At 39.9% G+C, this 25912-nt stretch overlaps 2 protein-coding genes across 8 annotated transcripts; both read left to right on the forward strand.

Moving 5' to 3' along the window:
- The first annotated feature begins 485 nt into the window (after positions 1–485).
- Positions 486–10953, forward strand: LOC106916205 (cytotoxic granule associated RNA binding protein TIA1). Of its 5 annotated transcripts, none has more exons than XM_014984338.2 (12): positions 486–707; positions 2601–2697; positions 2879–2977; positions 5351–5405; positions 5730–5817; positions 6296–6371; positions 6466–6571; positions 6729–6827; positions 6905–6989; positions 7619–7760; positions 7857–8005; positions 8834–10953. In XM_014984338.2, the coding sequence occupies exons 1-12, from the start codon at positions 682–684 to the stop codon at positions 8970–8972; spliced, it is 1161 nt and encodes a 386-aa protein (XP_014839824.2). In that variant the 5' UTR covers positions 486–681; the 3' UTR covers positions 8973–10953. The 5 variants fall into 5 exon arrangements, with proteins under 5 accessions (XP_014839824.2, XP_014839825.2, XP_014839827.2 ...); XM_014984339.2 differs by having other exon boundaries at positions 7860–8005; XM_014984341.2 differs by having other exon boundaries at positions 7619–7745.
- Positions 10954–12785: 1832 nt separating this feature from the next.
- Positions 12786–19881, forward strand: cunh2orf42 (chromosome unknown C2orf42 homolog). Of its 3 annotated transcripts, none has more exons than XM_014984336.2 (9): positions 12786–12874; positions 13996–15038; positions 16114–16215; positions 16372–16452; positions 16612–16716; positions 17913–18020; positions 18100–18200; positions 19195–19357; positions 19489–19881. In XM_014984336.2, the coding sequence occupies exons 2-9, from the start codon at positions 14033–14035 to the stop codon at positions 19725–19727; spliced, it is 1905 nt and encodes a 634-aa protein (XP_014839822.2). In that variant the 5' UTR covers positions 12786–12874; positions 13996–14032; the 3' UTR covers positions 19728–19881. The 3 variants fall into 3 exon arrangements, with proteins under 3 accessions (XP_014839822.2, XP_087866918.1, XP_014839819.2); XM_014984333.2 differs by lacking the exon at positions 12786–12874 and adding an exon at positions 12908–13367; XM_088010792.1 differs by lacking the exon at positions 16372–16452.
- The last annotated feature ends 6031 nt before the right edge of the window (positions 19882–25912 follow it).

Genomic DNA, 25912 nt, shown 5'->3' on the forward strand with positions numbered 1-25912 from the left:
ATATTTAACTTTCTATTTTAACATTTAGGATTATATGTGTTATTTTTCATTTTATGTGATAAAGGACTAGTGCTATAAATAAATTGGTTATAAAGGTTATATCTAAGAGAAAATAAAATGTAACATATCATTATACATGTGTATATTAATAACATTGCAGTTGATATGGAAAAAAGTTGCTTTGTGTTGTATTTTACATATGTAGAAGGAAGATAATATTGATGTTTTGCTTTTTTTCCAAACTGAAATCTAACAGGAAATAAAATGTAGCAATAAAATGTAGCAATAAAAAAAATTATATATATATATATATATATATATATATATATATATATATATATATATATATATATATATATATATATATATATATATATATATATATATATATATGTGTGTGTGTTCCAGTTGGTGTTATTTTATGTTCCAGTTGGTGTTATTTTGTAATTTGCATCCGAGTCGCCTTTGGCTGAACTGTCGCGCATGCGTGTTTGGAATCGGCCCCCGGTCGCTCCGCCATCTTTGTCGGCAGCCCATTGTTCACTCCGAAGCTAACAACGGTGTCAAATCCCTCTACATCTCGTATTAAAGTATCCTGACTGTGTCACCGACACCTGACTGTGACCGTCGTGGATTTGCTCACAAGGTCGCGACTTGTTTTCGGCCACTAAGTGAGACAGAATGGACGACGAGCAGCCGAAAACCCTGTAAGTGTATGACTGCGTTGCTCTTAGCTAACCGCTTGTATTCGTCACACAACATTGAGCAGTACATGTAAATAGAAACGTCTCATAATACCGGTTTTTGAACGAGAATTGGCTTTATAAGCTGCCATTGTCTAGCTATTATCTCAATGGCAATAGGATATTTTTATCAGAGGTTTACAATTGCTGTATTTGAGACGTTTAATGCTAGCCACATAACTAAGCTAGCTACTTCCAGAAAAATCCTAAAAAATACCACTTGGATCAAGCTACTTCCTTCGAGTACAATAGAAGCGCTTATTCCTTTTGGGTTTTTGAAAAAAAAAAAAAAGTATTGCTATGGAAACATTAGTTAAATTCTTTTGTAAGTAAATGTGCGTTAAGCTGTACAATTTTGTGTCATTCACTCCCGAACAACGGTACATTGGTGATGTTGGTCATTGTGCAGGCCAGTAGTTTTATAACATCATCCCTAATGCCTGTGCTATTTTAGTAGACACTGTTCAACACAATAAACCACCTAGACATACAATCTTAAATGCATTTTGTCTTTTTCTGAAGTGTTTGGTGATGAATTGTGCAAAAACAAAAATTTTGTTATTCGAAAAATAAGCATGATTATGTGTCGGTATGAGTTTGTAAGCAGCTTGCAGCAGAAATGCACAGTGAGATTGATTTTAGAAACTATGTAAAAAAAAAAAACCAACTGTTTAATTTGAAAACTGTACCAGTGTTCATTGGGGTTGTGGAGTTGGTTGATAAACAAAAATTAGTTCAAGGTTAATGATCAAAAATCAGCAGCACATGCAGAAACTACATTAAATATTATGAGTATTTTCTGTAGAGTAAAATCATTTCTAATAATTACTTTATTCAAAGGAATGCTTTGTTTTGTAAATAAGTTTAACCAGGAATGTTAAATGCATTTGTTTAATTGTATATTTATTGGAACAAAGCGAGTAAAACTAAAATGATGTGGCAAAGTTGAAATTTAATATTTTGGTTGATTTCAGTTCTTCATACTGCTATTTTTTTTCTTTTATCCAAAATTCCCAAAGATTTTTTTTTTCTCTTGGAAGCTAAGAATTTTAGTTTTAATTGGAATTTATTTTTTAAAACCACATTTCTTTACTTTTAGCATCAACTAAGTCTTATAGACTACATCACTAAAAGGATTTTTGTATTTTACAATTTTTCTGCATTTTATATGTATACATGTATTTAACAACATATCTTAAAAAAGAATTGGTTTATTATTTATAAAGGATTTTCAGGCTCGGTGACCTATTGGGTGTTAGGATCTTGCTGCCAGCAGGTTCCTACATAATGCAATGGGAATAATTGGGTCAAGACTTTCTGTCCTATGTTTCTTAGTGAACACAGATACTTGAGACTTGTTAGCAGATGGGGATTTATGACACTGTAGTGTAATTTATAAACTGACTGAAACACCATTTTTAACATTTTACCCTACTCTTGTAAATCTTCACCTCAACTTTTACCCGGAAATCTTCCAAATCCAGAGCGTTCCAAGTCAGACAGAGATTAAAATGTCAACACAATCAAACCAGAGCTTGGCTGTAACATGTTCAGCCTACCTGGTAATCGCTAAAAGCAGCTCACCGCCAACGCCAGTTTAATAAAACATCCCGAAGGAGAAATGTAGCCTTAAAATTTGAAATAAGAAGGAAAAAAAGCGAAAACATGCTAAATGGCTTTTAAACAGCTTTTTGTGTCTTATGTCTTTCCAAGCCTTCAACCACCTTCCATTTGAATTCAGCTCCAGACGAAACACGCGTATACGCTTCCTGCTGCCTCACCCACAATAGCTCTGTTTACCATCATCATGAACAGTCCCTCATGTTGTCTCGGTGCTGTTTGTGTTTGCGTGTGCAGGTATGTGGGGAATCTGTCCCGGGACGTGACGGAGGCCCTCATCTTGGAATTGTTCAGCCAGATTGGGCCTTGTAAAAGCTGCAAAATGATAGTAGATGTGAGTTCACCTTGTTTCATTTCGTCTCACTGGTGGCGTTATTTACTTCGACTGACCCGATCTGACGTCTGTGAAGCTACGCTATTTTCTTTTCCAGCGGCACGCTAATACTGCGGCCTCCCATTTATATCGTCTAATTCAGAGCACGTTTTGTTGAATCTGTGTCTCTTGTCCACTCCAGACAGCAGGTCACGATCCATACTGCTTTGTGGAGTTCTATGAGCATAGACACGCCACTGCTACAATCGCAGCCATGAATGGTCGGAAAATACTGGGTAAGGTAAGCTATCATATCTCCTTAGCGAGCCGCCGAGGGCGAGGCCGGTTAAAGGTTCTAAACAAACATCCCGTTAAAATACGTCTCACTTCCTGTTTTCCTGCTCCGCTTAATGTTATTGATTAGTTTTATTTTTAAATGTTATTCCCCTGTGTACAAAATGTCTGAGTCGGGAGTGCTACTTTAATCATTCTTTCTTCGAATGTTTCAAAAATTTTGAAAGCATCAAAGATTTTTAGTCACGTTTTGAGTTCTCTGTTGAGAACTTTCCTGTTTTCATTGTTTTTTATAAAAAATGCACATCAATGATTTTCTTGTTTAGCTTCCATCAGCTAGTCTTCTGATATTTGTAATTTTATGTTGCAGATTAAGTGCAGACTCTAATTTCTTAATGTGTATCATGTAGAACTCATTAAAGCCAATTTATTGCAGGACAGTATTCAGACTGTGTGCAAACAAAGAAGTCAAGAAAAAAAAGTCAGAAATAGAAAAGCCTATGTTTGCATCGCATGCTGATGCGAAAGTATTTTTCTTTCTGATTTTGATCATTTTCCCATCCTAACATTGATATATTGATTGGTGTATTTTGCTTTCTGTGCTTAATCTTCTTCCAAATGAATTCCTGCTGTTTGCATCTTTAAATATCACCAGAAATGTTACTTTTAACCTCACAGTCAAATTAAGAATGAATTACTTTTTCGTTCCTCAACTTCATCCTCTCACCTTTTACAAACCACTTCACCTCTTTAACTCTGTAATAAAACTAATGTCCATTCTGCTCATGTCGACACCCACTTATCTTCTGTTTAGGAGTTTAGAAGTTGATCCAGCTTATTATTCAAATTAGTTAAAAAAAATTCAGTCTCTAGTTAAATCCAGCATTCACTCGTCCTGGACAAACGTGTGGTGACGCCAGACGATCTTTGTCGTTGGCTCTACAGTAATCCCTCCTACAAAGCAAGCATGTAGCGACTGTGGAGAGCAAAGACTCCCATTTAGCAGGAGGAACCCTCCAACAACTGGCTCGGTGTGAACATCTATTGTTGGCAGCGTACCACAGCCACAACAGAATGCCACACCAGATTTAACGTCTGTGTGGAGAGAAAATAATTGAGAAGACGTAAAGTTTACAGTTGAAATAAAATCAAATAATCCAAATTGGAGAATAGTAGAAGAAGAAAGTGGCAAAGTGAGGTAAAGTGGTCAGAATGTCCTTCACACAACTACAGAGATTAAATTTTACAAATTTTTAACAATCTTAAGCATTTTAGATCTTTCTCTGAACTCTTTAAATTTCCAAAACATCTCTGAATCCATTTTTACACGTTACAGCAAACGTGAATCATTACTCTTAACATTTTTACCTTTTTTAATTGTTAAAGTCTCGTTGCTTTCTCATTCACAACTGCAGACCCCATGTAACAGAAACCACAATTTTCTTTAAGATTGCTTCTCACATTTTTAGGTTTTTTTTATTATTATTTTTATTCACTCAGTCATAGCGTTGGCACAAAGAGTGTTTGCAGTAACTTGGTAAGCTTAGCTTGCTGTATCCACTAATTGGGGTTTTAATCGTCCAATCACTGATTGGGGCTAATCAAACTGAAAATCGCCCGGTAACCAGCTGATTTCTCTGCTTTTGTACTATCAAGGTCATGTTAACACGTGTTAGGCTTCCGTACAACAGAACATGTTAATGAATGCAATATGAATACAGTCCTGTTTGTCTCCATCCTCCATTCTGTCTGTGTTTCTGAATTAATTGAATTAAATGTGGCCCCTGTGTGTTCTTATGCGACATGTAACTTTCTTTGACCTGATTTTAATCGATGCTCTTCTGTGCCCCCCTCACATCTCTACATCTTTAATGCTGTGTGTACTTTGCAACCTTATTTCCACTTAGAATCCACATAAGAGCAATTCTTAAGGAAAATACTTTGAGTTGAAAATATTTTATCCTCAACAGGTATTGAAGGACCATTTGAGGAGTATAACAAGTTCGTAAAAATCACTTGTTTGTAAGTCCCTTGTTATTTGGACCTTACTTCCTACAGTTTTACTCCAAATTACTAGCCTGAACAAGTCTTTAATATCCCTTTTATGTATAGCAATGTCTTAATTGATGCAGGTTATATGTAAAATTAGACAACCATGGATAATTGGTTTGTGTTGGTGGTTTTATAAGCATTTCTGTGGCTTTTCCGAGGCCGTCCTAATCAACAGTTCTCAATCACAAAATAAAACCAAAAGTAAAGCTGGTTGTGTGACTCCCCCCCACCCTCTAATCAGAGAACAGCAACCCTCTTCTTTTTGGAGCGCGCCTCTCATCTCACGTTTTTGTCTTCCCCTGCTCTTTGCATTTTGTGTCTCTTGCAGGAGGTGAAGGTCAACTGGGCCACGACCCCAACGAGCCAGAAGAAAGACACGAGCAGTAAGTAACTCATGTGACGACGCTCACAATTAATCATTCACTTGCACATCTGTGTGTCTGGACAAAACATAGATTTACACACACACACCTAGAATTTCAGTTTTTATGCTAAAGGTGACAAAACTCTATAAAAGTTCAATGGTTGTGGTTCCTTTTACAAAACACTATACTGTTTAAAGTAGAGTTTTTCTATCAAGAGATTTGTGTAGTTCATATGCGAGATGTTGGCTTAAATATTTTTATATTCTAAAACGTATTCCAATAAGTATTTTGACAATGTTCAGTTTTATTTTTTAAAAATCTGTGCTTTTCTTATGTCTTCAGGTCACTTCCATGTTTTTGTTGGAGACCTTAGTCCAGAAATCACCACAGACGACATAAAAGCAGCTTTTGCTCCTTTTGGAAAAATATCGTAAGTGTCTCCTCATCGCTGCACGTCCCACGCTCTTCCCCTCAAAATATTTGTGCTGCACACGCTCACAAAGTGCTCAGTAATTTTGAACAAATCAAAAGGAACAGAGAAACTATCAGAAGCAAAAGAAGAACCACAAGCTTTGAAAGAAAGTTGTTTTTCTTTCAGAAACGTTCAACTGAATATCGGTACCGATCTGAGAATCGGATCGATGGGGAAAATATCTTGAGTCCAGTTCGTGACCCCAATTAAAATAAAAGCAAAATTATAAATTGTGTTTACTGTCTTAAGTTTCAGTCAACACTTACTTTTGGATTTGAATTTCAGCTGCATCCTAATTTGATGAATGTGCTCATCTGCTCCATTTTCAATCTATCAGCACTTCCTAATACCTTCTAATGTAAAACACACATTATAATTATTATTATTATTATTAAATTGTTTTTGTCAAACTGTGTGTGAATGTGTTTACATGCAGGGACTGTCGCGTTGTGAAAGACATGGCCACAGGTAAATCTAAAGGCTATGGTTTTGTCTCCTTCTTCAACAAATGGGTGAGTGTGTCTTCACTGATCTGTCTGCTGGTTCTGAGCTCCAGCTGCAATGTACAATCAACGCTTCTTTTTTTAACTCTGTTTGCGTGGTTAGGATGCAGAGAACGCCATCCAGCAAATGGGGGGCCAGTGGCTAGGAGGACGGCAGATAAGGACCAACTGGGCCACGAGGAAGCCTGCTCCTAAAACGACAAATGAAAGTAAGTTTGTGGCGATTCCATGTAAATAAGATGTTGTTGCATTTTCGTTGGTTCTTATTTTCTAGTTTGCTGCGTTCTGTTCTGAACTTTCTTCATGTGTTGTCATATCATTCGTATTTGTCATGTTTTTCTCCATTTTTTTTCATACATTTTTTAGCAGCCAGTACCAAACAGCTCTCCTTCGATGAGGTGTTAAACCAGTCCAGCCTCAGTAACTGCACAGTCTACTGTGGAGGAGTCACACAAGGTCTCACAGGTGAGCACTTGTTTGATGACACCACGGTGAAGTCTTGGAAGCACAATTTAAAAACTTTATTTTGTTTTATTTCACAGAGCAAATAATGAGACAGACCTTCTCACCTTTTGGCCAAATAATGGAGATCCGTGTTTTCCCAGAAAAAGGCTACTCCTTTGTGAGGTAAACTGATGTTTAAATGGAGAAGAACCAATCTTCTCCTGTATCGGTATAGGTCCCGATACAGATATCAGTTCGGATATCTGTATTGGGACCGATATTTAAAAAAAAAATCAGATCAGGTGTCAGGGACAATATGCTTTGTGCTCTGAGCGACTTCATTCTGTATTTATTTTACATTATATTTAGAATTCCTAATTGCTCTTTCTGAACCATTTGAAAGAAGGTTTGATCCACTTTATTTTTACATGTTTGACCGAGCTAGTCAACTTATTGTTTTTGTCAGTTTCTTTAATTTTACTGTGGCAGTTATAATCCTAATTTCACCAACTAAACAAACGAAAGCTGTTTTTACCAAGCTTGTGAAGCTAATGGTATATTTAAGTGTGCTGTACTTTTGCATAAAGTTTTAATTCAGTACATTTATGTCTGTTTTTCTGTATCGGATCGGTATTGGGTGATACAAAACCTCAGATATCGGTATCGGAAGTGAAAAAAGTGGATCAGTGCATCCCTAATTTTAGATGCACCTGTCTTAGGCAGAGGATGATCTCCTTGTCAGATGAACCTTATACAGTAGGATAACTTGAAATCAGGTCGTACATAATGTCTCAGTTCTTTTCTCTGCACAGGTTTAACTCCCATGAGGCTGCAGCTCATGCCATAGTTTCTGTAAACGGCACCTCCATAGAGGGCAACATAGTAAAGTGCTACTGGGGGAAAGAAACGACAGACATTGCACAAGCCCCCATACAGCAGGTACAGATGGCACAGGTAGGACCAATCTTTATTTTCCTTTAAAAAAACAAAACACAGCTTCTGTTGGTTTTGATGTTATTTTTCTCCTCAAACAATCTATCTGTACTTCAGCAGAACACGCTGAGCTTTGCAGCCCAACCCTACAACCAGTGGGGCCAGTGGTACAGCAACACGCAACAGATCGGTCAGTATGTGCCCAACGGATGGCAGGTGCCAAGCTACAGCGTCTACGGACAGACCTGGGATCAGCAGGGCTACAAGTGAGTGGAAACATTTTAACGATCAAAATGACCTGCTCAGAAGAAGCTACACTGACTGCCTTAAAGAAGCAGCTGAAAACACATTTGTTCATGTTTATTGCCACATATACTGATCTTGTGTGGTTTTATGTCTTGCATTTGGCAAAACACTTTGTGGTTTTCCATCTGCAAAAAGGTGCTATCTAAATAAGGTTTACTTACTTACCTAGTTACTTAATTTCTGTGGGTTTATCATGAAACTCACTGCGAAAGTCTAATAGTTTATACTCTTTAAAGTGACAGGTTATATAAAAGATGTTAAAAAAAAAGAAGTCACCTACATCTTGTTCTGCTGTGGCCTTTGAAGACGCAGTACCTTGTGATACTCCAGTACTGCAATGAAGAATGTCTGAGCGTACTCCAAGTTCGGGCGCTGCTAATTTTACCAAGGAGAGATTCCAGATAACTTGGCTCTTAGCCTCACAGCTTGCAGAGAGAGAGAGGGCAACTATTAAGGCTTTTAACTTATTAGTTGCCCTGTAAAATTTACCAATAAAAGCTCTGGATTTTAGAGTTTTTGCTGTTACTTTTGGTGTGCTTTTCTGTCAAAGAAAAGGACAGCCTTTTCCTTCAAAATAAAAGCATCAGATTTGGATTCTTGTCCATAATTAACACTTAATGCGTGTTTGATCTCTAGTTTATATGCATCTGAAATGCCAGAGTATTTTCAGTCTGTTGTGCTGCAACACTGCTTTGCTCTGGGGAAGGAAACCCACATTTCTGTGATTTTTGTTTTATTTTTAGTAAAACGTTCAACCCCCGTTTTATAACTTTTGTTTCCTGTTGTAGTCATTTACATGCTGGAGCTGGATGGACGGGCGTGGGCGCCGTGAGCAATGGGGGCATGGTGGAGCCTGGGCAGGGAGTCAACGGGACAATGCTAACCAACCAGGCAGGCATGAGCACCACTGGATACCCCACCCACTGATCACAGACCCCCCTCCCCCCTCCCACCCTCTCTTAGCGCCCAAGGACACCAGGATTACACTCTGCTGGGGGAAGGAAGGAGCGCATCAGACGTGCTCTGACTGTCACACCACAAAAATTACTTCTAGTGAAGCTGGTCTGCCATTTTCTTTTTCTTTTTTTTTTTTTTTTTAAACCAGCCCAAAGCCTCACCCACTGCCCAAATTAGCAGGTTGAAACATGACTGTACACACGTTAAACACTGATAAAGCCACCGCTAATGCACATTGCATTCCTGGACCCCCCTCCGCCCCTCTGGTTTTTATTGTTTGGTGTGTTCATGGCCAAATGCAAATTTAACATTTATCTGTTTATTATATTTCTAGCAGAGAGAGTTTAGTTCAAAGAAAGCAAGTGTTACATGAATTAAAGGAAACCTTTCTATGTCCTCAGCCCCTGAAAGCCAAAGATCAAGGGCAGAATTTTATATCACTATTTAACAATCATCCATAGAGGGGAAGGCGGCGAGGCGTGGCGCGGCGCGGTGCTCGGTAACCTACAGTATTGCAAACACAGCCGCTCCACATACCGACAAAGAGCTGTTCCTTTTTTCTCTCCGTTAAAGCGCCGCCGACCTCGACGTCGTCGCCCTGTCCACTCGTTGCCGTAGTGACGCAGCAGTCCTGAGTGAGTTCTCAGGGTGTGCTCTAGTTTATTCTAATGAACAATGGAAGTCAGCAGGTTGGGAAGGAAACTGGTCACAACAAAAAGCTGCAAACAAACGACAGAGCTTCTTCATGCCATATCCTGGACCGGACCGGACCTAAACGGACGGAACAGACGGAGGAACTCATTTGTGGATAAAGAAGTGTGTGTATGTGTGTGTGCGCGTGCGTGTGTGTGTGTGTGCATGAACTGACGCTTTTACTCACCAAGACTGTCGCTGTCATCTACCCCCCAAAAACCCAGAAGGGACTATGCCATTGTATTGTTTATTTTTGTTTGTCTGTTTGTTTCTTTTTTATTGTGACGGGGGTGGTTTGCTACAAAACTGCTTGAGAAAGATTTTTTTTTTTTTTTTTTTTTCCGGGCAACGTTAAATGCTGACATTGTATAAAGAGCTTTCGCCTTTTGTGTTTAATTTCAGGACTGAGGAAACTGAGGAAATCATGTACGCGCGAGATCCTTTTTACGTTTGGACGTCATTAAGTGGCTGTCGACCTGAATTTTTTTTTTTTTTTAATTCGTATATATCTCTAAACAATTGCAGGGATTACTGCCACTCTTATCTTACGTACAGGCAGACAAAGATTGCACAAAACTTAGTTATCCTTCCACAAAATTTGAAGTACTCTAAATTTTATTTCTTTCTCTTTTTTTTTTTTTTTTTTTGCATTCCACTTTTTCTGCGGTTTTTATTTGGAAGCCTGTTATGTAAATAGCCAAACAGTCTGTTTAATTGTACTAAAGCTGTATAAAGACATGTTCAACGAGAATGCGTGCTTGCTCCTGGTTGGGGGAAACCGATCCCGGCGCCTGTTTGAAAGTAGCATCTCTGTCCAGTGCTGATAGAAGCAGAGCAACATTTCACTCGTCCAGCAGACTGGAGGACAAGCGGCATTGCTATGTAATGCAGAAGTCTTTAGATTAAACTTAAAGGAAAAAAAAAAAAACGAACAAAAAAGAAAAAAAAAACTTTATAATTTAAATTATTGTTTTACACCATTGTAGTGATTGTTTTTATAGATTCCGAAACCTACTTCTAGCGCTCAAGACTTTTGCAGCTTGTCTACAGTCATGTCCGTAGATTTGGAAAATCCATTTTGTTGCCTTATCAAGTTCAGTTACTTTTAATTTAACCAAAAAAATAAATAAAAATAAGAGAGTAGGCGGTGCCTATGAATGTTTTCAGCCTACGTTTTTGAGAAGATGGGTTCTGTTCATACATCAGTGATATGGTTTGTGTTTTTGCTTTGTTCCATTAAAAAAAACAAAAAACAAAAGCTGATGTTTATAACAGCTCACATTTACACCGTTTACTTCTCATCTTTGGAAATGACTTGATCAAATCGAGCGCTTGTTTGCAATTTGCAGCTAGTTTCCCTGGAAACAATGTTTGAAAAAAGTTTTTTAACTGTACAATTGAGGGTTGAATCTTCAGATGTGCTGGGTTTTTTTTCTGTTTTTTTTTTTAAAGGCTCATAGCAGTGTAAGTGGCCACTGAAAAGTATTCCAGACTTAAATGGAAACTTCATCATATAGTGACAACTGTTGCAGATCTACTTGGTGCCTCGAGCTGTTTTGGTGAACTCGCCTCTCCTCATTTTATGAAAAACGAGATTTTTGTTTCATTGTTTAAAGGCGTTTTGGAGTGAAGAAGAAGAAACTGTTCTGAGATAGGCAATGGTCTCTGCAATTTTAGTCAAAAAGTGCTTTAAGCTGATTATTCTGAATCAAAGGGTGTTTTTTCCCCACAACCTACAATTCAGTCTGTTTAAAAACCTAGATCAGAAATAGTTTTAGCTAATTTATTCTGACTGAGTCTTAAAGTCACAGACTTTCTCCCCCTTTTTTTTTTTTTTTTTTTTTTGTTCTGCTGTATCCAGTTCCGGCCAACTTTGAGCTGTCAACAGATTCTAAAATATTTCATTATACAGCAGAATAAATGGACCACAGTGACTGCTAAACAGGCCCAGACCATCACAACCCCACCTCCATGCTTGACAGCCGATTTGAGATGTTTGTGACAATATGTTATTTCACCAAACTTCTCTAGCCTCATATGCACAAAGCACAATGTTCAAAAAGTCTCTGTTCTCTTGGTTCCATCAGATGTGATTTTGCAAACTAAAGTCTATTTTTTTCAGAGGGCAGGTTTTCTCCTGGCAACTATACCAGAGTGGTCATACGTCTGTAAGTTAATATGGTCATTATTAACATTTAGCTTTCCAAGTGAGGCCTAGGGTGTCTGAGATGGAGCTCTTGGGTTTGTTAATTTTTCTGACTGCTTCACCGTCTGGCCTTATGATGAGTTTGCTGGGATGTCTCAAATGTTTTCCAGCAGATGATGTTTCATCCTTTAAGATTTGTGGCATTAAGAGCTTAGAAATTTGACTGTAGATGAATGGTAACCACTGATTATTTAAGGTCCTTGCTAAACAAAGAAAAAATATTCTTTTTTTGTTAGCAAAGTGAAAAACATACTTTTAAGGACTTCATTATTGTAGCAGGTGATCAGTTAATAGCATTAGCTTGACGACACCGAGCTGATTTTTTCCCTCCCCAATTTGGCTTAATTTTGTTTAATAAGTGACTGTAGAATAAGCTTTTGAATCTTCTGTCCAAAAACATTCTACAACCAGGTTAATACCGTATTTTAATTGTCAGGAGTGCTTGCATGGGCAGAATAATTTGAATTTTTAATACAGATAATGTCTTACTAAATATTGGACCAGCTAATTTTAGAATACAATATTGGTCATTGGCGATATTACAAATATAAAACGGTGATAATGTGATCAGGTTGGCTAAAAGTTGAATAGTTTCGGCTACCATTTTCATACTGCAGGTAGGTTTCAGCATTTTGTCGCATTTATATGCGACGACCCGTGAAGAAAGTTGGAAACCGTCTATGGACGTGACTTAAAAACATATCAAAACAGGATATTACTCAAAAGAAAAGCACGTAACACAACCCCCAGGAGCTCGTTTATCCTGCTCGCGGTTTAAATCAACTACATATACCGTGATTCCTCGCTTCAGAAGCGCACGTCCCCCTGTCTGTTCTCCACGTGATATCCACCAGCCAATGGGGAGGTCCGTTACAGGCGCAATGCGGGTATCTGGATGTAAGGAGGAATGGCGACGGTCGAGACGATTTAGGAGGCCAGAGTGAAGCAGAATTTGACCAGAGGCTGATTAGAGGTAGTTCGAGCATTTGCTTTTAAAATATTCATAGAGAAATAGGCTAGATTGTATGGTACAAAAGATTCTGTGTAGCAATTCTGCACATGCTTGTTACATTTGAAGCACTTAGAAACATTTGAACTGATGTAAGATCAATGAGGCAGTGTTCTTTTATTACAAGTTTGGTATTAAAGATAGTATGCAGTGGTGTATGGGTTTTTGCCCCCCACTAACTCTCAGTCCCCCAGAAAAAACGCAACTGGACAATGAATTATGTGTCACCATTTAATGATTTGTTGATGGTACTAAGTTTTTAAAAAGCACAGTTAAGATTAAAACTTTTCTCTGTGACGCTTGATGACATCACAAGAGATTCTGGAATTAACTTGAATTGGTGAATACTATGGCAGAGGAGAGATTTTTGCTTCATTTTTATATAGATTATAAAGCTCTTGAGATGCAAGAGGTTAAACTTTTTATGCTCCACCTTGACACCAAATTACTATAAAAGGTAAGTTTGACAAGACGTTCTTCTTGGTTGCTTTTCTACAGATAGAGCTTTCAAAATGGATGACATTGGATGGACATTTTGTTGTTGAACTGACAAACTAGCTAAGGTGGGTTTGATTTTAAAGAAATGTTTGGTTTAGGGGAGGTCCTTATCTGATATTGATATCGGAAATTGGTCCAATTCCAACCAAAAAATGAGTATTGGATTACATCAAGCTACATCTAAAATCTCTGATCTGAGGATGCTGATGGAGGGATTCTCTGCTCCAGCGTTTCTATTCAGCAGCGCTTATCTTCCACACACTGACCCATTGGTTAACAATAAATTGGGCAGTTGTCGTAGCAATTGAGTATTGTTCCCTGGGTATTATCACTAGATCAAGCCTTTTGTGACGTCCCACTCTACAAAATAAATGTGCGCATGATACGTCCTGATATCATATTGGCTCAATATCGGTATTGGCCATTACTAAAATCTGCAATATCAGTATGTATCGGAAGTGGAAAAGTTTTATCTGATCACTTGTAGTTTGGCTTGTAGCTTTAAAGTGGATCCGGCTAATATAGCATTATAGTCCTATTTAATTAATTTCTCAACCTGAAAGTTTTTTCTGTCTCTCTTTTTCAAGGCTTGTTTAGCTGAAGTCTTTATTTTAAACCCCTGAAATGGACAGTGAAGTCATCGTGTCCTCCTCATCGGCCTCCCCTCAAACTCCCGTCACCCAGTCCAGCTTAGCTGCAAAGCAGCGAGAAAGCAGGAGGTCCACGACCACAACTCCCGCCTTTCTCTCCAACCTGGGTAGGGCTACCCTGCGGGGCATCCGCAAATGCCCTCAGTGCGGGGTCTACAACGGCACCCGTGGGCTCAGCTGCAAGAACAAAGCCTGCGGCGTGACCCTCAGAGATGCCTCGGCGGGCTGCAAAAGCGGCAAGAAAGGCGCAGTGGAGGTGGTGAGGGTTATAACCGACAGCGAGGAGGAGAGTTTCGGGAAGGAGCAGGAAGCAGGAGGCGGAGGTGCGCAGGTGTTTTCGGTGTGCCACAGAAGTAGAGGAGCCATGCAGTGGGGCTTCGTGGAGCTGGTTCCCACAGACACAGCCATAGCGACCGGGGATGGAGCCACCCTGCTCACGCGCATCAACCTGGGCCGCTGCTTCCTGCCCTCGTGCAGGCAGGGCGAGAGGTCAAGCAAGCGCGAGCCAGACTCGGCGTCGACGGAGCCGTCCTCCGACAGCCTCTGCGTTCACATTAAGCAGGCCATAGACTGCCGGAGCCGCGCCACGCCGCTCACCTTTAAGAGCTCCGTCCTGGAGGCCTTACAGGCTTCCATCCAAGCCAGGGAGGAGCTGTGGCGGCTGGCCACCGAGTCCCCCGGGCCTCTGGTGCAGCGGGTTTCTAAAGACACCCTGGTGGTGAAGTGCCACACGGACTCGCAGCACCCTCTGGGCCTGCTGCACCTGACGGTGGCCCAGATAGAAACGCAGAAGAACAACAGGAGCGTGTTTCACTGTAGCTGCCAGCTCAGCGCAGGAAGGATGAAACATGGCGCGGATGGAGCTGGCTCTCTCCCGGCCGCTTCCCAGCCCTGCCTTCACTTCTACGCCTGCGTGTGCGCCTTCTCGAGCAACGACAAGCTGGCGGCAGAGTTTGCGGCTTTCGTCAACTATTCCTCAGGTGAGGTTATCTAAAATTCTACGGAATAAATAGGATCCTTTTATGTAAAATTTTACATTTCATCTTTGAATTACCACATCTCAAACTTGCTGAGATGCAGAGCCCACAGTTAGATGCTCAGAACAAATAAACAGGGCCTGCTGGATTTGTGGCATTGGAACCTTCTTAGAGTTTTCTACAGACCTGTGGGGTTCAAAACTGGACCTTTTTTAGTCATGATATACAAATGACTCAAAAACCTCATTTTATACTTTGACTAACAGAATAAAATGATCAAAGATGTATAAATATAAAAATCTGTGTTTGGTGTAGATCTGATGAGCATCATATCAATAATCTAAGTGTCACATGTTTTAAGTCAGACCTGATTAATTGCAGTTAATACTCTCACTATAACAACTTTTGCTGATGATAAATTCCCCCAGAAATTATTGCGATAAACAATAACATTGTCCATTTGAAATGATTTTCAAGTAAAACGTGGATAATGGCATAATAATGCAAACTTGCCCTCTCAAAAACTAAAAAAGTTTACTTTTGTACAGAATATCCCACATTGGCACTGGAAGACATTTTAAATATCCAGAATAAAACATGGCAATCAAAAGCAATAAACAAAAAGGAAATAAAAATAACACACAACTTAAAATACACGTTTTGTCCCAGAAAGTATTGCGATACACGATGATATTGTGTCTTTGAGACCATTTTCAAGTAATATATTGATAATGGCATAATAATGCAAGTTTGCTCTCAAAGATTGATAAACTTTGATTTTGTAAGGAATATTTAACACTGGAACTGGAAGATGTTTTAAATAACAAAACAGAAAAAAAACAATCAATAAAGTGGAAGCTACCAAACCATAAATTAAATGGAATATGATATCTTTAAGCAAAATTTCCCTTCAAAACATTTTATTCATCAGAATGGAAAATATTGACCTCAGTTTAACTTATTATTCGATTAATTGATTATTGCGAAAGGCATAGTTGCTGTTGTAATTTAAAGATTTCAAAAGAGCCAGAGATAAAATGACAGCTGATTTTCAACGTGTTTTGTGTTTTCTCCTCAGTTGTGCAGCAGAACGCTGCCGGTGAAAAACCCCTGCAGCAGGCCGAACCCAACAACTCCCACCACAAAGTGAAGAAGCAGCGTTTGGATGAGTCGGCCTCCGGTAGCCGTTCAGAACACTTCCTGATCTCGCACAAAATGCTTCGCTCTCCCTTATTAACATCAGTCTGAACCTTCCCACTGTGCTGCCTTCTCTTTCTGTATTCCTCCTCTTCCCAACCTGTTTTTTTTACCTCCATCACTGCGACGCTCCTCCCAGCGGCGGGGAAAGAAGGCGCCCCGGCCTCCGCTCTGAGGAAAGCTGGTCAGAGGAAAACCACTGGTGGGCTGAAGGCTGCAGGTGCTGCCTGTCTCACCTCTGAGCCCATGTTTTTTTTGCTGCCTGTCTTCGTCTTACTCTTTGCTGTTCATCTCTTTAATTTTCTCCGCTAATCCGGAGATACTGTGTTGCACATGTGAACTGTGTGGGTTTTCAGTGAACTGTGTGGGTTCTCCTCAGGCAGCGCTCAGGTTGTGGACGAGCTCTCAGTGACGATGGGCTTCCAGCAGTGGCTAGCCAGCGTGACCGAGAGGATCCATCAGACGATGCATTACCAGTTTGACGGTAACCTTAGCATTAAAGTCCTTTCATATTTAGCAAGGCATTGGACGTTGGAGCTAGTTATCGTATTGCTTCTCATTTATTGTGATAAGAATTTTGAGTTATCATTATCAAGATACATTCCTGTTTAAGAAAACCCAAATGGTCCGTATTGTTAGTTTTACTATTTTCTCCACTGTTTTTCATTGGGATTCTCAATAAATATCAGTAAAATTGAAAATATGATTAAATCCAGTTACTGTAGTGATACAAATCAAACTTCTTTCTGTGACTGTTGTCCTAAAGAAGCACACTACAAATTTTTCAAGAGCAGAATTTATTTTTGTTGGGCTATGTCATAAAGTCAAAACCATACAGTTATCTAAAAATAAGTAATAAAAAATTCGTATTGTCACTTTTATTGTTGTCACATTAGTACCAAAAAATATGGTGATAATACTTTAAGCCCCCACCCCTAGTTGGATGACTGGGTATTCATATCCCTTGAATTTGGTTAAGTTTGTGTGACTAACCAACAGAAAGAAGTGTATGATTGTGAAGTATAATAAAAATTCTTGATGCTTTTTACTTTTTACAGTTAATAGTCTGAACATTGTGGTCTATGTTATGCATGTTGGGATACATGTATAACCTTCACAGTGCTGCTTGTTCCCTAATGTTCTCTAACAAGTAACACAACAGCTGGATTTACTAGTCAGCTGACTTCTGAAGCCAATTGCCTGCAACAAATTTTATTTCAGATCATCAGATCAGCTGCATTTCTTCAGCTCTGTTCAAAATGTGCAATTTTCCTTCTTTGTCACAATGTTGTCTCAGTACTGATCTGTCATATAAAATCTCACTAATCATTGAGGCTTTAAAAATTAACAGGAAATAAACATGATCAACAATAATTAATGGCACTAATATCACAATTGTATGAAAATAACGACTTTTTTCCCCTTTACATCTACGTTGCTGGTTTAGCCCAATGTAGTTCACTCTTTTATCCACTAGAGGGCAGTGCAAGCAAGCAGTTAACAGGCAATTTAAGCTATTTTTCTTACAACAGAGAAGTATTTTATTCTGAAAGTTGGATTTTTACTGCCTAGAATTTATCAATATAATCTATTTGGAGTAAACAAAGGGAAAACTTACACTTTTTCAAAACTTTTGGTTTTAGCTATCACTTAAACGTTAATTTTGTTTCTTGGTGTCAGGGAAACCCCAGCCATTGGTCTACCACATCCCCCAGGAGTTCTTCAACGCCCTCCAGCAGCGTCTGTTGCTGGGATCTAAGAAGAGAAGACTGCCCAACCTCACAACAGGTCAGTGTTTGAACAAAAATGTCCACAATACTTTTCAAAAGCTCAACTTGTGTGAAGACATTTCTTCTGTTTCTGTCAGCATTTGTGAAGAACGACGGACTTCCTCTGGGCTCCTTCTCCAAGTACACCTGGCACTTCACCAATCTGCTACACGTCAAACACATTTTTGACACTCCGGAGGTAAAATCCTGAGGCTCAGGAAGGAGATAACCTCCTTCTGGAACAGATAATATATTATGTTATCGCAAATATTTTGCTTGGAGCGTGATTATAAGTTGAGTTTTTGTGGCTTGAATAACAAAATCAGATCTCAAAACCCATCCTTACGGCAAAGTGTTGGAGCTGATTTTGACCAGCCTAGAATCACATTGCAATGTGACATAAGTGTAAGATCCCTGGTGTTAGCTGTCATGTTGTCAATATAATGCGCTAAATCCTAAATATACTATGAAAGACATAGGAACGCGGTGCTTTGCTACTAATTGTCAACTCTTGACAACTATATTCAAGGTCAGTAAAAAGTTTTCATAAAAATAAAATAGAGAGGGAGAAGAAAGTAAATCAGTTATGCTAGCTTGACTATGACAACCTTAATGTAGATGTGCTGCAGAATTCGGTGCGTTTCAGTTCAGTTACGAAAAAAAAGGCAACCCACACACCAACTCTCTGACATCTCATCAGCAGAGCAGGTGTTTAAATTAACTAATCAGGTCATCACAATATTTTTGCTATTAATAATAATTACAAAACAGAAATCAAGCCTGAGAACGTAATACTGTAACCGACTGAATGTTCTGTTCTTTATGTGGGCAGTGTTTGACTCCTTTTGGAGTTGAGTCCTAATATCCTTGAACGTAAGCTGTTGTCAGTCAGTTGCTCTGGCAATGGGTGTAGCGTAGCCGACACAGAGCGAGAAAACAGAACAGGAGTGATTTTGAGTTTTTCTTCAGTGGTTTTTCTGCGTTATTTTTCCCTTTGTTGTGGCGCACAGGGGTAAATTAATAATCCTTGCATCTCCAGGTTTCATTTTGCTAACAGAATTGTTCTACTGGATGTCATGTAAAGGGATCGTATTTTTGCCGTCCAGCGTTGTGTGCATGGATGAAATTTCCGAATGTAAACAATAACGTGCAACGTGTCTGTTGGTTTTGTGATCAAACACTTGGTCCACCAGCTGCCACTGGAGGTCACTCAGAGTTTTGTAAAGAATCTGGACGGCTCCTACTCTCGCTTTCACCTCCCTGAGCTGCCGCCTGAGCCAGAGTCATTAGACGGATACAGAACGGAGCGTCCGCCGACCATACGACCGATGGAGCACCGCACTTTCCTCAAAGTCGGTACGTCAGTTTCCCTTTTTTAAAATGATCTTACATTTTATTTTAAAACCCCTGACAGAAAAAAAAGTTGTAGCTCTGCTAGTTGTTTTTTTTTTTCTTTTTCCTACTTCGCTTGTTTTGTTCCGCGGCAGGACCGAGTTCTGGGGACCAGAAGGAGTCCAGCCCCTTTGTGATCGAGTGGATCCCCGACGTTCTGCCTCGCTGTCAGATGGGAGAGCTCAGGATCAGCTTTGAATTCGGCCACCAGCAGAGCGGCCAATCGGAGTGCCAGGAGAAAGCGGGCGGGGCAGAGAAAAAAGCTCGCAGAAAGTCGGACGGCTCTCAGCCCAAAGTCCCGAAGAGTGTTGACGTTCTTCAGGTGGTTGTATAACAGCCGCCATGTTCCTTCCACTGTTACTGTAGCAATCGCACATTGAGAACAAGAACATGTGGCCTCCACATAAATCTGTTTCCTAGTATTAATATATGCAAAGTATGCAGAATAAACTGCCAAGCAGGTTATGGTTCTTGGTTCCACTGCTTTATCCAGAGTTCAGAATTCCTTCTTTCACAAATGCAGCGTACCTTTACTAACAACAAAAAGTAAAGCTGAGTCATTTCGTTGTTTCATGGTTAGCATAGTAACAGCACAATTACATAGGCTACTAAGTATTTAAATTTTTGAAAGTTTATTGTTTAATTTTGTACTTTATAACACAATAATGCATTTATTAATCTAAAAAACATATTAATGCAGTTTGATTTGATATTAAATGTTTATCTGCACAGTTTTATTTTCATTATATGTATCTGCAAAAACATGTTTCATTTAAAAAAAATCTGCAAAAATGACGAAGTGCTGAACAAGTATTCCTTAACATAAAATATATCAAGTAATTCATAAATTGGATTAATAAAGAAGTGTAAAAAATCACAGATTAGCTTCATATTTATACACAGTGAAATAAAATGTCCTTTATTAGACAAAATCCAGATTTTATATCTGACAAATTATGTATAAAAACAATCCTTTAGAAATGACGTTCAAATAGACAAAAAAAAAAACATAAAAACTATTTTCAAATGAATATATATGTGTATAATTAAAAACAACTTTTTGCAATATGTAAAATATGTTTAAGCATAAAAAATTAGTGCTAAATTAAACTGGTAAAACAAGGACCAGAGGAAGGCCATTTCTTGGTGATAAGTGTTAAAACACTGATAGTTTTTGCCTTTTGAAATTAAACGCGTTTTATTCTGAGTATACGAAATATATTTCTGTTATAGATATATACTTTGTCATATTTATTTGCATAAATTACAATTATGTAATGGTCTCTTTTCATTGGCCTTTAGGATAATAATCCCTGTTTTGGACTAAGAAGTTTTGAGCAGTGATTTAGGTGAAGTGACAGTTTTTTACCAGCAGATGGCAGCAGACGGCTGCTCCAACAACTGAGGGCTAACAGCTGAACCAAAGCAGAGGCAGAGAGAGTAGACCAAATAAAATATCATGTTTCATCAACATTTGGAAATGAGTAACTACAGAATAAAATTACTCATATAAGTTTGCTTCAATATATTGTAAATTGGCTGAAACTGGATTCCCCCGCCTTCCCTACCTCCCTTCTGGACATCGTAAAGCAGCCAGACTGTGTGATACATCACTGAAAACATCACACGCTTCCAAAATGTGCCCAAATGTTCATGAATTAATTAAGATTACAAGTTATTACCATGACCCACAAAACAGCAAATTAGATGCACAGCACAGAATAGCAGCTCACTCACTACCAAGTCTTTACACGAGGGGTGTGGGCGTAAAAAAAAAAAACACATACACACACAGGGCCAGCTCAAGGCCCCCAGGACATCAGAGTTAGTGCAGCCTCTGCCTGCGCAGGGGAGCCCAGATCCCAGACAGATCGCTTAGCTGTTTGTGTAGCCTGTCAGTCACAGTGATGGAAGACGCATCAATCCTCTCCTGGAAGGAAAAGCGTGCACATTCTGGCACCGACAAGCCCTTCACCGACTGAAAGATGTGCTGGCAAACGCCTGAGAGAGAGAGGAGGAGGCAGAGTTGGGCAGAATGAGTTACAAAAACTAAAATGTAGTCTTAAAAAAATGCAAATAGTTATCTATTTTAGCAGTCTAAACATTAGCGGTGAAGCCTTTTTTCTCTCCCTCAGCCTGGAATGTCGACAGGATGCTTGATACAAATCTATTCTCACGTCTAGGTACAGCATCCTCATTGCTCTCATCAGGTGACTCGGAGGTCAGAACCCACTGCACGCCATCACTGAAAACAAAACAAAAAAAAGCTTTGCATATTCGGAAAAACAAACCGGTAGGGGAAACGCCGATCATCAGTTGTATACACTCCAGCATTCTCCAAACCTGTCGGGAGTCTCGCGTTTGAAATATTTTACACCTGCAACAACAACACGTCATGTACAAGACAAGAGGGAAGCAGACCTGCCAACACGTGAAATACCTGCCAACAGACTGGACTCCTCGACACGTTCCTGATGGCTGACAACATGTTGTGACGTGAAAACATTTCCATCGTCTGCGAAACAAACTCCACTCAAGCCTGCACGCTCTGGAGGCCATTAACCAGACAGAGACGTCTCTGTCTGTCCGTCCGTCCATGAGCGGCCGCTGAAGGACATCCGAGCTACATCTGTCAGTCCTTGAGTCAACCATCCAGATCCAAAGCTGATGGTGCCGGATCTTGATATCTCAGCTGTTCTTCGTGACTTCGCAGATCTGGCATTGACTCTTCCTGGGAGGGTCAAACCAGAATTCAGTGACGGATGAAGTTGTTGTTGAAGGCCAAACAGAGGTTTGTGGTTTATGAATCCAGTCAGTGACGGTTTTTGATCTTGGCAGTTGCCCAGGGCAGCGTGAGAAAGGGAGGGGACACTCAAAAATGAGAAAATATAGTATATCTTATATGTCAGTTCAGTTGTGCCCTGAACAAGTTCCCTACCACTCACATACATGTGCAGTGGAGTAAGTTTTCCTTGTGCTTTCCTTCTGCTGAGTATTGACAGGTTACCTGTTTTCTACTGGAAATAAAAGATAATTGCTTGGATTGTAATTGGTTGGGCTGCGGCTGAAGGAGGGACTTGACACGGGCACAAGCTCTGCAAGAACCACCGCAGACTCCAGTTTACTTAGCCATCAGCTGAGGCTTCTGTAAAATTGGACTTCTGTATGGGGGCTTATGTGGACTTTTAAGTTTTATCATGATCATTTCTGGTACTATTGTGATAACGATAACCGTGGCGATAAGGCGATAAGAACGATGGACGTTTCTACATAACTGTATGACTGTGACTGAATGAAACGGCAACCTTATCCCCACCAACACAAATACTGCTCTTGAAAAACATTACCATTTTGAAATACGCGTCTTTATGACACCAGTCATAAAAAAAGTGTGATTTGTATCACTAGGCAGCACACAGTAACTGTACTTTATCATATTTTACAATTTATTGATATTTATCGATACTCTTGTTGAACAAGCTGTGGAGAAAATAGCAAAAAATAAAAATCCCGACATTACAGACAGTTTTGGGAGATTTTAAACATCATTGATTGGAATTTAATGTGACAACAATACATTTATCTTTATAAATGGTAATACAATAAATGCCTGCCCCTAACAGAAATGTTTTACAAAAATAAAACAGAAATTTCTTGATTTCAGCTCATCATTTTGCAATTTTCAGAAAGTTATGCATCTAGCATTGCAAATATTACAGTTCACAGCTAAGTCAGTTTACGTTCATGCGTTGGGTCAGCTCAGACTATTTCTATGGTCCCATACATCCATTGCATTTACCCACATATCCATACTGCAGATTTTTAATGTATTTTAGTGCTAAGCCATTCAGTGATGTACAGACTGACAGAAGTATTTCAATGTCTATTCTCCAAGCCAGTATAAGGATTTTAGAACTGGGGTGATGTTCTCCATCTTCCTGGTTTTAGTCAGAATGCGAGCAGCAGCGTTCTGTATCAACTGCAGCTGGAGGTTTGACTTTTTCTTTTAACGCAGGCCTTTGAAGACACTGTAATAAATGGGACTAAAGACAAACACATGGATGAACTTCTCTAGATTTCGCTGAGACATTCGTCCTCTAGTCCTGGAAATGTCCTTCATGTGATAGAAGGCCGACTTTGTAACTGTCTTTATGTGGGTCTGAAGGTTCAGGTCAGAGTCCATCATTACACCCAGATTTCAGGCCTGATCACTAATAATAGCTGAAGCTGTGTGCTGACTCTGGAGCCCAGACTGGGATTCAAATCCTGGACCTTCTTGCTGCAGAGCAACAGTGTGGTCTATGCTGCCTCAAAGCAAATCATCTTCAGTCTCATTGCTCCCAAACTGTGACATCCTCAAGTCGATGGAAATGTCTGTAAAACTCAGATTTGTTGCATCTCGGTAAACGAGCAAAAAGTTGACATCTGGAAAAATCTCCGTCTTGAACTCGCAGAAACAGGTTGAATCAGCAAAGTGCCGCTTTCGTAATCTTCACATCCTGTTTCGATGGATCTCATTTTGTGCTGCTCAGCTGCTGCGCTGCATCATTTAACATGGCCTTTCTTGTTTAATGACACCCACCCCTCCGCCCGCGTCCCCTCTCCCTTCCTGCCTGCCTGCCTTCAGACGGCTTCCTAATGGTCGGGCTGAGCGGAGTCATCATCAGGTCCATCAGGGCACAGTCATTGCCTGAGGAAACATGGGCCAATTATGGCCATAAATAATAAAGGGCGAGCGCATCTGGCATTATGACTGATGGCCCCTCTCACAGCTCATTTACATGGCTTTTGTGTGGCCATCAGCGGCTTTGCTTTGGCGTAATGCTCGGAAAATGAGTCTTTCAGAGAACGTTGTGGGGTTCAGTGGAGAAGAAAACGGCGGTGGGGCGAAGCTTCGGTTTGAGCGAGGGCAGGAAACGTGCATGGACAGAGTAGAAAGACGTCTTAATTGTTCCTTTTGGATGTTGCCACACGTGCGCACCGACTTCCTGCGCGCGTGGAAGCTCGCCCGGCCTGTCTGCGCTTGTGTTAGACAAAGAGGAGTTCATCCATCAGCATCAATTACCCCAGACATAAAGGGAGATTGATGGTGTCTGTGTGGTCAGGTAACAAACCGACCAGCCAGCTCACACACTCCCAACACACACGCACAATCCAGATTCCTTACATGTGCCAGTAGGGACGCCCGCCCGGCTACCCAACCTGCTTCCTTCCTTCGTGTCATTTTCTAAAGAGCAGAGTGAAAGCTGATAGAGGCACGGATTGGCGGCGATTCTTTTGTAATTTCTCAACGCGGTAGTCGGCGGTGCTCCAAGGATCCTTAATCTGCCCTTTGGGGTCGGCGCGCAGCCTTCGAGCCAAGGAACAAAAGCCCGCAGCATGCTGACGTGTGTCCCCGGAGCTGATAAGCCCTGTTGTTAATGGTGTTAGGGTAGGTTTCATTACCCCCCTCCAGACTGCTCTCATTAAATAAACATCCTCCTGTCACATCCCTCACCCTCAGAGTGGAGGAGGCCGGAGCAACGAGGGAAGGGAGGCACGATTCAGACGGGCAGTCTGGTTAAATGTTAATGAAAAACTTGTCAGTCAAAGTTGCACCAGTTGTTAAAAAAAGAAAAAAAAACTTCTTTGTTGTTTCTGTCATTTTTTTTTTCTTTAAATAAAATCTCAACTTTTCCAGACTCAACTTTCTTCATCATGTGGTCAGTAAAATCTAAAGTAAAAAAATTAGACGTGACAGGACATGAAAAAGGCAAATACTTTTCCATGCACTTCGTTTGTTTAATCATACTTTTCCAGACTGTGTAGCATTTTAGCCAAGCTAGCAGATGTGTAGCAAACATACATTCCTGTACAGAAACAGCAGAGATGGAGGCAAAAACATTTCTACCTGTGGCACTGTTAGAGAGGATAGAAATAAATAGAGCAAGTAAAACTGAATTTACATTTCCTGTTAGCATAAATGCTAGTATCAGGACTGCAGTTCAGCAAGGTGCCACAGCAAGTTAGAAAAGCAACCAGGGGCAACTTCACTAAGCAATGCAATGGAGAAATGCTTTATATTTCTATTGCGGGATTAAACATTTTCAAATTTTATTCAAATATATAGAGTATGTATAAGAAACATACTGCATATGATTCAACTTTTTTTTGTGAACTTCACCCCTAACAAAGAAAAGAAAAAATAAAACTAGATAACAAATAAAATGGCTTGTTTTTAGAGAAACGTACATTTGTAAAAAGCGGATCATTTGACGTGAACGGATCCGGAAGATTCGGTTCCCTTCAAAATCACTAATTAACGCACATAATGATTGTATAAACTTAATACTGGAGCCGTTATGGTTTTCTGTACCATTTATTTAAAGAACAGATAGAAACAAGGAGCCTGTTGATTTTACACATGTAGACCGTTTTAATTCGCCTTTTCTCAACTTCCAACTTGTTTCTTTCTTTCTTCTTCTACGCCTATTAGCCCGTCCTCTGTCTCCTGCTGCTCCCCTGCTGGCCGTTTCCGTA

The sequence above is a fragment of the Poecilia mexicana genome, unplaced genomic scaffold (genome assembly GCF_051168715.1).
Source record: "Poecilia mexicana isolate PSO_F unplaced genomic scaffold, ASM5116871v1 scaffold_12, whole genome shotgun sequence".
Taxonomy (NCBI): domain Eukaryota; kingdom Metazoa; phylum Chordata; class Actinopteri; order Cyprinodontiformes; family Poeciliidae; genus Poecilia; species Poecilia mexicana.